Source organism: Acomys minous, assembly GCF_964271855.1.
Source record: "Acomys minous genome assembly, chromosome: 5".
Classification (NCBI taxonomy): Eukaryota; Metazoa; Chordata; class Mammalia; order Rodentia; family Muridae; genus Acomys; species Acomys minous.
Window position 1 is genome coordinate 6,960,067 of NC_140494.1, and position 16,357 is coordinate 6,976,423.

The 16,357-nt window shown below is 42.5% G+C and overlaps 1 protein-coding gene across 8 annotated transcripts in view; it reads right to left on the reverse strand.

The window, feature by feature from the left end:
* LOC311597687 (aldo-keto reductase family 1 member C13) overlaps positions 1-16,357 on the reverse strand; it is a 38,735-nt gene that overhangs the window by 5,024 nt on the left and 17,354 nt on the right. The window contains exons 1-9 of one of the 8 annotated variants that reach the window (XM_084781919.1): positions 10,852-10,991; positions 9,270-9,371; positions 7,517-7,589; positions 4,649-4,816; positions 3,668-3,784; positions 2,783-2,860; positions 2,217-2,339; positions 606-715; positions 173-338 (exon numbers count right to left, since the gene is read on the reverse strand). In XM_084781919.1, the coding sequence (XP_084638045.1) occupies positions 173-338; positions 606-715; positions 2,217-2,339; positions 2,783-2,860; positions 3,668-3,784; positions 4,649-4,816; positions 7,517-7,589; positions 9,270-9,304 (870 nt within the window). In that variant the 5' untranslated portion in view covers positions 9,305-9,371; positions 10,852-10,991. Of the gene's footprint in view, positions 1-172; positions 339-605; positions 716-2,216; positions 2,340-2,782; positions 2,861-3,667; positions 3,785-4,648; positions 4,817-7,037; positions 7,192-7,516; positions 7,608-8,584; positions 9,224-9,269; positions 9,372-10,288; positions 10,555-10,830; positions 10,992-16,357 lie in introns of those variants that run through there. The other 7 variants (XM_084781920.1, XM_084781923.1, XM_084781918.1 and 4 more) reach the window with 7 other exon arrangements.

Consider the following 16,357-nt stretch of genomic DNA (forward strand, 5'->3'; position numbering starts at 1 on the left):
GAGGAGGAGGAGGAGGAAGAGGAAGATGAGGACAAGGAGAAGAGGAGGACAGTGAGGAGGACGAGAAGGAGGTCGACGACAACAATGAGGACGAGGACGAAGAGGAAGAGAAGAAGGAGGAGGGGGAGAGATAGCACTGACGAGCCCTGATGCCCACAGCCTCCCTGGGCACCTGCAGGTTCTCTTTTATCTCATTCTCTTTGTAGCTCTGGGCAAGGACCACAATTCCACGCTGAAGAAGGTAGCGAAGGGCGATCTGAGCTGGACTTCGCTTGTGCTTTTTTGCCATGTCACAGAGAACTGGATCATTCAAGAGAACTGGGGAGCTTGGGTCCACCCTGGAGGAGAAGGCACAAGTCTTTAGCTCCAAAGGGCGACAATGGTTAGGATCCTTCTGAGCACATAGGTCACCTACTCAAAGCCAAGGGACTTCAAAGAAGTCCTTGGACCAGCAACGTTTCCATCATTGAGATCGCCTCAAAAATAAAAATTCTCCCCTCTCTTTGAGCAAGTTCAAAATGGGCCTCTGAAAATTGAGTGTATAGTGTAGGGCAGACTTCGCCCACATTGATGTTTGAAGTAACCTCCCTACTGTCCTTTTTTACCATCGTTTAGGTCGTTGAGATCCAAGCGCACAGTAGGCAACGAGAACAATGTCCTTCGTCATGCAGTAGTTCAACAGCTTGCTCTGGTTGAGGTAGAGGTGGCATTCCACCTGTAGGTGGGCAAACAGAAAGGTATCTGCTTATGTCAGATGTTGTCGCTAATGTAAAAGAGAAGCACTAAAGGTGAGTACCTGGGTACGGAAATAGAACACATTTAGATCATCAATATAATTTAACCTGCGTCTTTAAAACTTAACTTCAAATCTATATCACTAATATGACACAAAATAATTTTTCTGTGATAACCCAATTCTATGAACCAGGCCCAGAAGTTTAATTCCATTTTGCATTACAGAGAGAAAGCATAGTGCTGCCTTGAAGACGTTTCAGAAAATCATGAGGAAACTTAAGTAGAGACAGGTTCAGATTATATAAGAAAATTATTGTTAATTTCTCTAAATATAAATCTAACATATATGATAGCATCTTCATTCTTGGGAGGTACTTTCTGAGCTTTTTGTAGGTGAACAGTCAACGAGCCTACTTTGAACAAGTTCCTAGGAATGTTACAGAAATAAGACTAGTGAGGTGGCTCAGTGGGTTAAGATGCTTACTGCCAAGCCAGACCTGTGTTTGCTCCATGAGACCCATGAGTCATCTTCTATCCTCCACATATCTACCATCACACACACATACAGACACACACACACACACACACACACACACACGTGCACACACACACACACATACACACACATGCATGGACACACACATACACATTCATGCATGGACACACACATGGACACACACACACACACACGGACACACACATGCACACACACACGCACACATGAACACACACACATGTGCACACAAACATGGACACACACACACACATACTCCCATACATGTACACACCTACACAGGGCCACTCAGAGAATACTTGCATTTAAATGCCTTATAGGAGATGAGGAAGAAAAGCTGACCAAGAGGCTTTTAGGCCCAGAATCAGCTGGAGTCTCTAGGGATGAATTTTATCCCACACTGATATCACCATGATCATGTAATCTGATCAGCCATGTGTGCATGCTTTTTAGAATTTCAAGTTTACTATCCCTGCAGCTGTGTCTCAGTTTGACATTTTCCAGAGCAGGCATACTAACAGGAAGGAATAACTCCGTCGACCTCCAGGACTGCTGTTGACACTCATCTCTCTCATTTCCACTCTCATTCGTGGTTTTCCCGGACTTCCCGCTATGAACCAGTCCAGTTTCCAGCACCTTCCCTCGTCTGATATATTCCATTTATCCCAGCTCAGGGGCAAGTCTACATAGATCCTGAAATACCATTAATGGCATCTGTTTCCCAGAGCACATGACATCCCCACATTCTGCGCCAGTTGGGCACTGGTGGTAAGCCCTCGTTTTCACAAAATTTTAATAATCCAAGAGTGGATTTTAGAATCTCCAAGTATCCTTTGGTACAGTGACAATGTTCGTAGTATCTTCTTTTCCATGAACATGAGATAAACTGAGGAAGGGGCAGATGGACTGCAGGCATCAGAACAGAACGAGGGAAATGTGTGTGTGCCAGGCCTGAGGGCGTTCTCACCTGGTTGCACACGGGCTTGTGCTTGAGCCCAGGCTTGTTCAGGATTTTCTCCAGCTGCCTGCGGTTAAAGTTGGACACCCCGATGGACTTGACCAATCCCGCATCCTTACACTTCTCCATGGCCTAGGAATGAAGCAGCTGTGAAGAGCCATGCTTACATAGAAATAAATGCGAGACGGAGGGGTGGCCAGTGCACCACCCAGCTCCGGGCGTACAGCTCGGCGGCATGGGACTTGCCAGTGTGTGAAAGACCCTGAATGTGATCACCAGCATCACACCAACACTGAAAACATGGCCCTAGGGAGGCAACGCTTGAATGACCACTGAAACAGAATATGAAGAAGCCAAAGAGTGAAAATAATAGAAGGAAAAAAGTGACAGCCATAAAGGAGTTCCTGTGTCCTTGCTAAGAAGAAATGAGTTTTCACACTGAATGTGATGGGAAAATAGATTCATTTCTGTTGTCCTGAGTACTTCTCCAGTGCCCGCCCCCTGCAGTCCCGTGACACACCTATGAAAACACTCCCCTGATGCTCCCTCCCTCAGCTCCTCTTTCAAAGGCTCACCTCCCATGTGGCACAGATATCCGCTGTGTCCAATAATGGTTTCCCGTGCTCATCTTCTGGAAACAGGTCCTCTCCTGGCTGGAACAGAAAGATTCTCTGTGATGACCTGACTAAACACGGCCGTTTCATAGGAATGGCTAGAAATGGAACACTAAATGTTTACTAAGCAGATCATCAGTCTGCATACTTACATTTAGAAAGTGATTTGTATGTGGAATTATAAGAAGTATATTTAGGACCTTGAGCTAATCTCTTGTATAACTCATATATACATTTTACATATATTTTTATTATTATTAAACATTATTCTCATAGGCCTGTCTATCTGTGGCTTAGCTGATGTGCACTGTTGTGCTACTTCTTATTGATACTTCTGGTGACCTATTTCTCTTTCGCTGAGAAATTCAGTGGTCACTCAGCTTTGACCTCCAGTACTTATGAATTGGAGTCCTGACACAGGCTAAACAATCAGCGATCTTTTACTAACTGAATATATTTGGGCAAAAGGGAACTATATCCACTAAAGATAGGGAATGAAGGTTATGTGTGAGACTAATTTTGGTGGTGGAAAACTCAAAGATGCCATAAGAAGATAACAACCATGAAGCTCCAACTGTCTCAATGCCACAGGAGGAAGAAGCTGAATAATGCCTAGATACCTACTAATGCAATCTAAGGAATGCTTAAACATTTTTAAGACTGTTTTTTGAATCTCTAAGTCTAGCAATTGCTTGGGCTCCCGATTTTATGGTCTTTTGTATAATCTACTTTGAGTAGACTACTAAAAACAAAACTTGAGTTTACAGGAAAATATTATAGACCCATATCTTGATCGTCCAGAAAACTGATAGTCACACCCTTCTCAAAGCCATTCAGATCACTTACCTTCATTGGCACTGGGTGGTGGATGATATAGAGGTCAACGTAGTCCAGCTGAAGGTTTTTCAGTGATTTTTCCAAGTTAGATCGAACCAGCTCTGGTCTATGGAAAGTGCACCAAAGCTACTTACATGAAAAAATGGAAGTGACCCTGGATTAGTAAACTATTCAAATATCAAGGTTTTATTTTACCAAAAACTGATACATTTTGCACTATATAGAAACCTATAATCATAAGACATAAACTTCCCTTGGTTCTAAGGCTTCTGCTGTTCTGATTTATACATATGAACATGATTATAAGTTTGTTTTCAGTCTTTTAAAAATGAAAATTTTCTCTAAAGATAAAGCTCCTATCAATTAATAATAACATTCAGTCTCTAGATTATACCTAGCAGAGATAAGAAACCAATCATTAATCTAAGTTTTTGACCCATTCTCATTAGCAACCCTCTGTTTACATCATTGGACAAAAGCCCCATGTGAACATTTTACGGTAAGATAAACACAAGTAAATGCACTCTAACTAATCTTTTTTTTTTTTCAATTTAATCACTTTACAGCCTAATCCCAGACTCTTCCCTCCTCTCTTCCTAGTCCTATACTCACAACCCCCCCCATTCCCCTTTCTCTTTTTCAGAAAAGAGGAGCCCCCCAAGGGGGTACCAACCTATCCTGGCACCCCAAGTCTAGCAGGACTAAGCACAGCCTCTCCAACTGAAGCCTGAAAAGACCATGCTAAAATGCAATGCTTTGGTTTGAAGCTCAGAAAAGTAAAGGGCTTTGAGCTGTGCATTTGTAGAGAGTAGGAAGTCATAATCTTTTCCTGTTTTTCATTCTGGAACTCGTCTATGAATTGTATGCAAATAGGAGTTGTAACCAGGACATATATTTCACCAATCGAGCATCCTATCAAATAAATGTTTGCTTGTTTAGATCCCATTTCAATTAACCTGTGCACCTGAGCATCTCACACTCACACAATACCTTTGTAGTGACGAATACATCTTCTCTCTTCACAATGCCAGCTGCAATCTTGCTTTGAATAGCCTGCCCTACATTCTTCTCTGTTTGGTATACATAAGCAGTATCAATGTGACGGAAGCCAGAGTCTATGGCTAAATTTACAGCCTCCAGTGGCTTATTTTCAGGAACCTAGAGAAGAGGAAAAAGAAGCAGTATTTTTAAACACCTGATAAGAGAGGTGGCTCAAGTGGATCTGACAGGCAGTTCTCGGAAGCAGGAGGAATTTGATGTTCCTATACCATTCTCATGCAGCTTTATTGCTTAATAAGAGACGGGTTTCCTGGCCACTGAAATTCCACCTCCTACAAAACTGAATCTACAAACAGTAATTGTGGAGATCACAGACACATAGGTGATTTCAGAAAAACCACCCTTTCCCCATATCTTAGATTAGTTGAGCATTTGAGGTAGCAGGTCTCAACTTATTTTCACTGGGTCTTTCCTGGGTAATAATCAGAATTTCAAATCCCACAACCTTTCCAGAGCCACACAATAATGGTCAATCACCTGCATCAGAGGACCTCAAACAGACCTCAAATTCAGGGATTATGCTGGAAAAGCTGACAGGACTGAGAATGTGGTAATGGCTCTGTTGCAGTTTATGTCGTGGGGTCACAAGTGCAATGAAGAGAGGAGAAGGGTGCTTGGAACGTGACAGAACAGAAGTACAAGTTTGGTACGGCATTACGAGTCTCCCTTCAGTGAAGACTCCCAGAAAATAGAGTTCTTTTCAGCATCCGATTGTGACAGTATATGGGAAATCTCATCTGAATAGAAAGTTGTTTACTCCTCATTTTGTAAGGGATTATTCATGTTGGGATGTCAGCCTTTAAAACAAAAGTTACGTTACTTTATTTAGTGAAGATATAACTATTTAAATTTAAGATGTCACCTACTCTACCAGGTTTAGACAATGCTGTGAATGTTCACGTGTGTAAGAATAGAGGGTCGCATCAAACTGCTTTTGCAAGTAAAAACAAAGCTTCAGAGCAGGGAAGGTGCACACACCGTTAATCCCAGCACTCTTGAAGCAGGAGGATTTCTGCGAGTTCAAGGTCTTCCTGGTCTACATAGGAAATTCCAGGCCAGGGGCTATACAATAAAAGCCTGTCTCAAAACAAATTAAAAAAGAAAACGAGCATTCGTTTCACACTGAAGTTATAGTAAATGAATGGAGAGACCAGGCTTTCTAAGTACAGGCGTACTCAGCCTGAGGCTCCTTGACACTTGTCTTCTCTTGCCTTCTAAACCATGTCTTAGATTAATTTTGTGTGTGGATGTTTTGCTTACATGTATGTCTGTGCATCACATGCATGAGGGGCCTGTGGAGACCCATGTCAGATCACTAGAATTGGAATTATGAACAGCTGTGAACCACAATGTGGCTGCCAGGAACCAAACTCGGGTCCCTGCAAGAGCAACAAATGCTCTTATAACCCCAGAGCCGCCTCTCCATCCCCACTGCTCTCCCTTTCTTTATGACCCGTTATCCTACATAGTAATTAAGTCCCATCATTTTTCTTCAATCTTGCTCTTTGGATATCTCTGACAAGATAAGTTGCATTCAGGACATTATGGCCATTGGCACTCTATAAAGATCTTTGTAAATCTTAGAGATAAGAAACGTATGAATTCAAAGTTAAAGGAAAAATTCACTTTTTTTAAAACTGTGTGATCTAAGGAAGATTTTAAAATATGAAATTCCTTCCTGGTTTGTAAACTACCCTCTTTGTCAGTTCATTTCAGATAACTTTCTAGACTACTGTGCTCTAAACCTAATGTACAGTAGCAAAGGCCAGCTTTTCACAGTTACTATTTTCACCATTACAGTACTGCAGTGTCCGTTCAGCACCCAAAGTTAAGAGTGGCACACTGCAGGTTTGACTTAAGTCAGATGCAGCATTTATGGTGAAACACAGCTCCTCAACACAGAACTTCAACAGTCCTCGGACATGTGTTTTATATGTCATGTCTATACAAACATTCAACATGCTCATTTCCCTAGGTCTTTTATTATTTAAGGGGATAGGGAATAACCTGAACTTTAGAGCTAAACAGAGGAACCCTCCCTCCACTGCAATTAGCATCAAATCGAGGGAACTGACAGTGTTCTGGACTAGTGACCGAGCTCCCAAGCCAAGGAACAATGGAATCATTGGCAAATGATAATATAATCAGACCTCGATCCCGACCAAAGCCACACTCTCTTCTACATATCTTGGCCACACAATGGCTCCAGTCTAGAACCAGGTGAGTCCCACAGAGTCACTTCGGACGTTGCGGACTCGTCAGCTTTGTCCCCTCCACCCACCCTCAGTCTACTTTCTCTACCACAACACCCTGCTCTTACCTCTTCAGGCTTGTATGTGCCAAAGCCCAGTGCGGGCATGAAGTGGCCGTCGCTCAGCTTCACGAGCTGCTGTTTGGAGCTCATTGTTTACCAGCCTTCTGACTAAGCAGCTTCAGATGCTCCTGCAGCCTTTATGGAACACTCAGTCAGCTTCCTGGTTAATGGAGAACCAGAGGCACACCTCCTGTAAGGGCTAACCGGTGCTGCTCCCTGATAACAACTAAACGACACTTCTGCCTGTCTGATAGTTAACCAGTGACATGTCCTGTTTAACGGTTAACCAACAGGCAGAAAATTTAAAGAGCTACTTCACATATGACCTGGTAGCATTCAGATACATAAAAGATAATTCTGTAGTAAATCATCATACAGTCATAATTTCTTTTAGCAAGATTTCTCTTTATAATGTACAAGTCACCGTCGGCCATTACAAGTGGTTAGGGAAAGAATCATTGATTGTTTTCTAGATGGAAACCTACTCCTTGGTGATTACGAGGAGGCCTCAGGTCTCCCCTTGTGTCAAGCTCAGCAACACTTGTCTTAGTTCTTGGGCTTGTAAAGAGAAGACATCAGACAATGCAACGACTGCACACGAAGTCTAGCACTAAACTTTAGCAGACAAGAAAGGAAGAGCAGACCTAAGAATAAGAGTAGACCAAGGTGGGCCACAGTGGCCTTGACCACAGCAGACACCATCTCTCTCTCTCTCTCTCTCTCTCTCTCTCTCTCTCTCTCTCTCTCTCTCTCTATCCTTTACCTATGTTTCCCTCAGTGTGGGCACTTTATAAAAAGGTGTCTACATCTCCTGAAAGTTTATTTTACCCAAAAATCCAATCTAATGATTGAGGAATAGAGTTTAAATAACACCAAACTTGAAAAGGTCACTGAGAAAAATATGAAGCAGCCCTAGGCACACACTCCCATGTGAGGAAATTCCTGAAGGCAGTTTGAGCTCATCTCGTTAAGGTTGACAAGTCTCACCTGTTGTTCTTTACAGCCTATTTGGGAGTCCTAGCACTGGCCCAATGAGAAGGAAAACTGCCAAATATTGTGATATATCTACACGGCCTACAGAGGGCCCTGAGTTGTACCAATTAAAATGAGCACTGCCATGGGACAATATCCCTAAGTGTGCAGTAATGACATGCATACTTTGGTGGTAATCAGCAGCTGACTACTTGCATTTAAGACACACCCAATAATGGTGAAAACAGTTCTGGTGTTAAAAAACCTGCCTAACCACCCAGGACTAGTGAAGTCATGGCTTTTGGGAGAGAAACCTCTACCCACCCCTTTATTAAACAATTATAATCTCTAACTACATTCTAAATATTTATTCTTTTTCTCAAAGTTATCTTTAATCCTCACTCCTCAGAAAGAAAACTTCTCTTTGTAGCAGACATAGACCATCCTAGAAAAATCACAACTAATCAAAAGGCACATTTGTGGAGTCCAGTGCCAACTGATACATCTACACAAGCCCCAGGGAGCACCTACTACTCTTTACATCCTGATTTGAAGAGACCATTGGTCAGATAACATCTTACCAAATGTTAGGCTCTTAAAATTTTTCAGCAAACAAAGTGACTACTCTGGCTCTTTCTTGCTGGAAAAGGACCCTGCCCAAATGCAGAACCACAATTTCCTCCAAGGACAGTGGGTTCAGGCCATCTTTAAAAGAAGAAGGAGATTGTAGTGGACAAAAATTTGCATCACATGGTTACCATCAGTTGAATTTTGGGGTGTAGAATTTTGAAGATACCAGGGTGCTAAGTGAACAAGGACCAAAGGCACAAGACAAAAATCGAACCATGAGAAAAAGGTTGTGGAAGCCTATTGGTGTAATTAGGATATAATTTGCTTTCTAACTTAAAAATCCCATAAAAAAGAATTGTCTCACTTAATCCAGTGTAGGCTATGTTGTCACTGGATCTGGTCCAGGAGAGGTGGAGCAATATTTTTTGCATAACTATTTGAAAAGTAATCTGCTAAACTCTGAAACAAACCAATTTGATTGCCCATTAAAGGAGGGACAGGGACTGAAAATGCTCAACAGTCCAAGAAATGAGAGGCTAAACGGGGCCACGCCTGTTAAATGATGTTAGAAAAACATCTGGAAATATTTTCATGGGAGCCAAGAAAGCATTTATCTGATGAGGCCAGAGGTTAGAGTAGGTGGAAAAGAAAAAACAGCCAAGTTACCCACTTGCCATGTGACTCTGTCGGACTCACCTGGTTCTCTCCTCATATTTTTTTATTGGCCTCATACAAATCTGAGAGTTACTGAATGCTGCATTGCTGCAGAGCCTGGCAATGATAAGAGCCTCCAAGGACCTGGAACAGTGAATTATCACAAGAAAGGTCATGGGGAATAAAAACCAGAGAGCAAAAACTATTTGCATGCTAACCTTGTCGTTGCAATTTGGGACACAAAACATATCTGTCCCAATGAAGGACTGTGAGAGATAGCAAATGGTTACTTTTTCAAACTGGTGTCTTTCCACCTGCAGATCACAGGGGAGCCAGGCTTTACTGCAAAAGAAAACAAGTTGCCTCCTTTTGAGAGTATTTGGATGGAACTTGTTCCAATTCTTTAGAGTGCTGCCCCAGGGACTTCTGAAGAGAAAGAGAGGGGCCTGGTTCCCCATCTACAAGCAGAGGGAAAATTAATCAGAAAAGCAGGCAGCACCTCAGGTGAGGCGTCTCTGTCCCTGCGCTATCCTGTATGGCTGGTTGTGCTTGCTTCCTGCGCATGCTCTAGCCTGCGGGGGCGGTCCTCCTTGTGACTGAACAGTGACAAGTCTCTGGATCATCCTTGCCAAAGACCCACTGTTTCAGTTCCCTCCCCTCATGCTTGGACTTCCTCCCAAATATTCACCAGCCCATTCTGGCATAAGCACTACAATCAAGGAGTTTCTCTCTGAATACTGTGGCCTCCCTTCCTAAGAGAGGAAACCTGGTCTTTGAGCCTGCTGGCTTCCTGACAACTTAGCTCGGTGTCCTGTGAACAAATGATGCAGTTCCTGCTTTGTTTAGGGGTCAGGAGTTCAACACATGAGCTGGGAGCAGGGCTTAGTTGCACAGTGCGGGCCTAGTATGTACAGGGCCCTGGGCTCAATTCCCATTACTACAAAAGCAAACAAACAAACAAACAAACAAAAACCACTTTCTTTGGAGCTGTGAGGCGCCTTGGTGGGCAAAGTCACTTTCTGTGAAAGACTGGAGACCTTAAGTTGATTCCCAGAACTCACCTAAAGGTGGAGGCAGAAATCCAGACTATAAAACTGCCCTTTGGCCTCTTCATGCGTGCCATGGCACTTGTGACCCATGAACATTATGCACATGCACACACACAAATAATCAACAATAATAATTTTTAAAAAAAGAATCCAAAAGGATCCAAACAGTAGGGAAACAGGATCCTTCTGTAGGAATGTAGACAGTTAAGGGTCACCCCTGTCAACTGCCTTTAAGTTCTCCAAGGCTATGTCAGGGTTTCATAATAAAAGGAGGTTGCCTGGTTTAAAAAAAAAAAAAAAAGACATCTCATTCTGCAGCCCTGAGAATATGGCCGCATACTTATCCTTAAAGTCTTACAACTTCCCAGGGTAGCCAACTGCAGCCTCCAAATAACCAGCATTAAAGCTAAAGTGCTCTCATAGCAGAAAAAGCAAGAAGAAAAGTACTCAGTCCACTTAGCAGACAAGGGAATGGTAAGAGGATACAAGCAGTAAACAGAAGCAGAGTCCTTGCCATGGGTGGGTAGGGAGGGTGCGGATGGCTCCTTTGCAACCTTTAGCTAAGGAAAGTGGACCTGTGCTGAGAGCCAGACGTCCTGGGGGAGGTCTCTGGTTTCCTCTAGTCTCAACTCCAGCCTCCCTCTGGGTTCTTCTGCGCTCCAGACAGAAGAGTACAACCTGAATGCTCTAGCTATAGGCGGAGCTGCCAAGAGTATCATTTTAGAGAACAAGGAAGTGAGAAAGCTCTTCAAAATAAGAGCTGGCTGAGCCCAGCAGAAGCCTGCTCCAAAGTGAGAACTCTCTTCAAAATAAGAGCTGGCTGAGCCCAGCAGAAGCCTGCTGGCCCTTGGCCCTGGCAGAGACTTCTATGTCTCCTCTCCTGGAGCACACTTGCCTTGCCCCTTCCCCAGGTCACTTCTAGTAAAGAGGCCCGCTTTTCTCAGGAGCCCATTTTCCTATGGTTCCTTTCTAAAGAGATACAGAAGGTTCAAGAATATGTATAGGTGTTGTTTTTAAAACAAAATCCCAAATGTTCAATCTTACTGATAAAAACTCGGGAATCAGATGGTGGGGTGAAAGCCAGCTAACTTAGAGAGGCAGAGAAAACAAACAGCTGATCTTCCTCCTCAGCTGCCATGGCAGAAGGAAAACCCCCTTCTCCGTCTCCAGGCTGTCTTAACACGACTTCCAACTGGATGTGCCTCCTTTTCACTTCCCATGCTTCTCCCTATCCGTCCTGCAGACCTCCCCTCACTCTCTAAGGTTTTTTCCTATATTCACTCCCTGTTAACTGGCTGCTTGCTCTGCCTCTTGACCTATGATTGACTTCATTTAATCCTGTTTACAGAAAGTTCTTGGATTAAAGGTGTGTGCTGGGCCTGAGCCACACCACAACTTGAATAGGTTTTTCTAGTACATAGTGTGATCAAGTGTCCTACAACATTTCTCCTTTTTTATGTAAATAAAAGACTCTTTATCTAAATCAATAAACTATATATTATCTGGTACGAATTGCCTCCACAATTATAATTAGTCCATTAGTGTTTCACAATCTATCCTATCTTGGTGAGTCCAAAGTTCAGTACCTAAATCACTTTCTATCATAACTTACGTTTATCAACCTAGAATATCTTTTTAGACCTTAACACATTTTCTTTTTCTTTGTTTAAAGATTTATTTTTTATGTATACAATGCTCTGCCTTCATGAACAACTACAGGACAGAAGAGAGCATCATATCACATTATAGATGGTTGTGAGCCACCATGTGGTTGCTGGGAATTGAACTCAGGACCCCTGGAAGAGTAGTCAGTGTCCTTAACCTCTGAGCCATCTCTCCAGCCCTTAACACATTTTTTTTAATCCTAAACATCTTAAGCTTAATTTTAAGACTGTAACTATCTAGTCTTCAACCACATCAGAGACCTGAAAAGGATAAATATTACCTGAGTAATTAAGAAGTGCATAACAAGCAGCTTCAGGAACTATAGAAATTGGAGGGACTGGCGGCCTCCTGAACATTACCCAAGACTCCATCTCTTTAGCCTAGTGGCTCAGAATATCTGACAGATATTTCCATGAAGCAGGAATTATGAAGGACTTGCCTACCTTTTTCCTTGAAGAATTCAGCAGTGTACTTTCTTTGCATCCTGCTTGTGCACAGCTTGGACAGCATACTGTCAGCAGTTGAGGAAATGGTGGGATTTTGTCCCATGGCTAGCTTTGCCATACTTGAAGCAAACTCCACATGGAGGTTCACTGATCCCCATCATCTTCTTTGAAGCAGTATGGGGGTACTGCCAGGAGCTGACATGTCTCATTAAAAAAAGCCTTGAATTAATAAAACATCTTTAAATGCTATATTCTGTAGATCTCTGGGGTTTTTGAAGACCATCTATCTATCTCTAGTATATCTGACTTGCTGTTTCTAGCTATTTACGTCTCTTCATCCTAGGAAGTCTATTTCTATAATTAACTAAACTAGAACCTAACAAGACTACAAGTTCGGTTGACTATTAACCTGCATTTCTTAAACGGTTTGTAACAGTATCTTTCAAAAGGATTAGAACTTCACATTTCATCTTTAAAGAATTACATCGGTAGCCCTACTTTATACAAAAGACAAAGGCTGAGAAAGAAATTTATGAAACAACACCCTTCACAATAGCCACAAACAATATAAAGTATCTTGGTGTAACGGTGACCAAGCAAGTCAAAGACCTATATGAAAAAGACTTCAAGTCTTTGAAGAAAGAAATTAAAGAAGATATCAGAAGACAGAAAGATCTCCTCTTCTCATGGATCAGTTGGGCCAGGCTGGTAAGCAGTGGGCATGTGGAGAGAGATACAAGTTCAAAGCTGCTCAGGTGTCCAACAGGACTCTTGGGGATATCAGCTCATAAGGGTTGTGGCCTGTGCCAACTCACCTTTGCTTGTTAGTCCTCTGTGTCCCAGATGACCCAGGCCAGTAAGCAGTGAGCAGGTGGAGAGTGATCAAAGCCTAAAACTGCTTGGATTTCCCACAGGTCTCTTCAGGATAGCATCTAACGTGGGTTGTGGCCCGCGCCTGACACAGCTCTCCACACTCAGTTTCACTGCACTGATCCTCTTTTCCCCGGCAGGCCTGCTCTTTTCTGAGTATTTGGAGAAGTGCAGGGTGCTCAAAGCTTGTGACTCCTGAACCAAGGGATGTCTAGCCATGATGAGGGTTGGAGGGCTGGTTGTGTTTAACTTTCAAAGCTTTGCCCTGATGACATGTCTACTTGATCATGCAATTCAAGAAACAATGAGCCATCACTACAGACCTCACAGAAATGGTCACATTCTACAGATATGCTTTGTCCCCCTGTAGCTATCAGCCTATAGAAACAGTGGACCTGCAGAGGTCAGAACTCTCCCAGGTATCACGCACTTGGAGAAGGGAAGACTGGGCTTCTAGTGGCAGCCAGATGACAAACCTTGTCCCTAAGAGAAAGAATTATGATGTCTTAGTCAATCTTTCCGGAGAGATTGGAGCTGAGAGGGACCACACCGTGACCATAGTACATAGTAATACATAATTCACACCATGATAGTGGTCATTTCAACTGAGACAACTCAGGGCCCCATGTGAGATGTGTAGATAGTGGTGGTGGGTAATACAGACATACGCCCCTTGAAAAGTAATTATTAGAGAGTTTAGCTAGGATGCCACCAGCTCACAGAGCATTTTAAGTTTTGCATTTATAAAAAATCATGGGCTAGGATAAGCTTATTCAAATATGAACAATATCACCTCAAGGAACCAGGAGAGTTAGTCACAAAGAGGAGACAAACTGGGTGTCAGAAACTGAAAAATTCAAGTGAAAGGTTTGGCTCAAACACTGAAGGCCGTGGTTAGAAATGAACCTCATGCTCAGTGGCTAGGAGCTGACCCCATCTAAGTCTGTGATAAACCCAAGCCTTGGATGGCCAGGCAGCCAACCTCTTCAGCCGCCTATGTTAGTCGAGGTGCACTGCCAATGGGTCTGAGAACTCCGATGCACCAGCTGTGCTCCGGAAGTAGAAAGCTGTCTGTCTGTATGGACTTCAGTGCTGTGCTCCGGAAGTAGAAAGCTGTCTGTCTGTATGGACTTCAGTGGCTGTGCTCCGGAAGTAGAAAGCTGTCTGTCAGTACGGACTTCAGTGCTGTGTTTGCTCTCAACGCTTACTTTCAATGCAAGAGGGAGAAAGCTCCTACCTAGAGTATTAGTCATTGCTAACTTGTACCACCAGCTGGGTGAGTCCTGCGACTGCAAGAGTCAGCCGGGCCAAGCTGCTGCAATGCTAAGCTTGGCCAGCAGAGGCTCCTAGAACACAAAGAAAAGACCTGAGTGGAAGAGCACTGGGGTGGGCATGGCATCCTGAACTGGCTGCTTTTAAGGAAGCCTAACTGGTAGGAAAGGCAGCCAAATATACTCTAGAAGGCCCAGGAACACACACACACACACACACACACACACACACACACACACACACACACACACACACCTTTTGGGGATCTGAGCTGACCAAAAAACAGGAAGGGCAGCCTGAAGCTAGAATCTGGAAAGTCCAAACCATGTATTACTCTTTTCAAAAAGTACAAGCTGGGGACTAGGGTGCCAGCTCAGTGGGCAAAGCAGTTTCTGTATGTGAGAACTTGTACCTGAATCTCTAAAATGGACAAAAATCAAAACAAAAGCAAATAAACAAACATAAAACCCTTGGACTCAGCACTCAAACGCTCAGATAGAGGGTGGAGACAGGAGAATTCCTCAATGCTCAGCAGAACAACAAAAAGAGGTCCTACCTGGAACAAGGCAATTGGTTGTCTGATCTCCCATGTTCACTGAGGCGTGTACGCGCATGCGCGCACACACACACACACACACACAAAGAGGGGGAGAGAGAGAGAGAGAGAGAGAGAGAGAGAGAGAGAGAGAGAGAGAGAGAGAGGAGTGAAGGGACTTTTTTTTTTTCCCTAAGTATAAGATCAAATGTGCAACCAATTCTCCACCTCAGCCTTCCTGCACACTGGGTCTGGGGGGTTCTCCTCACACACAGTCGCCTCCCAGGAAGGACCAGAAACTGACACCTTGCTGATTTATTTTCAACTGGTTCTGAAGCACCAGGGTTCATTTTGGACTTTTAACAAGTCATGTTTTGTTTTGTTTTGTCTTCTTCTTCTCTCTGAACCTAATGTTACCTTTTTTTTTTTTAAGTTTAGTAAATCCTTTCACTGTTATTAAATTACCAGCCCCATCCCCAGGAAGACTTTTCACACACACACACACACACACACACACACACACACACACACACACACACACCATGAAGCTTTCTGATGCTTTGTCTTTTCTTTCTTGTGTTTCATCCTTTCTCTTATTATTGTATTTTAGTAGTTTTTAATTAATGTTTTAATTTTATTCTTAAGTTTACCAATATTTTTTACACATTTTTGTTTGTCAATTATATAAATATATCTCTCACTCATTGGTTAGCTTCTATTATCTTATTCTTTTATTCTTTATTTTATTTAAAATTAACCGACATTTTTATTTCTCCTTTTCTTATATTTTTCATTTATTTTATTCATTTCCTATATATACTTTTATGTTAAACAATTTCAATTACTTATTTTTTCAATTTTTGTATTCTATTGCCATTGGTGGGATAGGCTTTAATTGGGTTTTAGTGTATTTCCATATTATGTTTAGTATGTTATTCCATTACAGTGGCTTGAATTTTAAGCTTTTGGTGGTAGTAGAAACTGAGCCCTCAGGGTAGGCTGCTCACCAAAAAGATGTCCAAACAAAACAAAACAGAAAAAAATCAAACTGAAATATGTATATATCAACACACATAAATAGAACAAAAACCAAAAGGACAACATGATGTCTCCAAGACATCATAACACCTCCACTAATGAATCCAAAGACAATGAAATGATTAAAGTGCTTAACAAAGTAAAGTCTATCAACAATGTAAAAGGGAAGTCAGTAATATTGATAAATCTGGGGAAGAAAGAAAATCTGAAAATGAAAAGCAGATTGGAATGTTGGAAAAGAAAAACTCAAGTAAT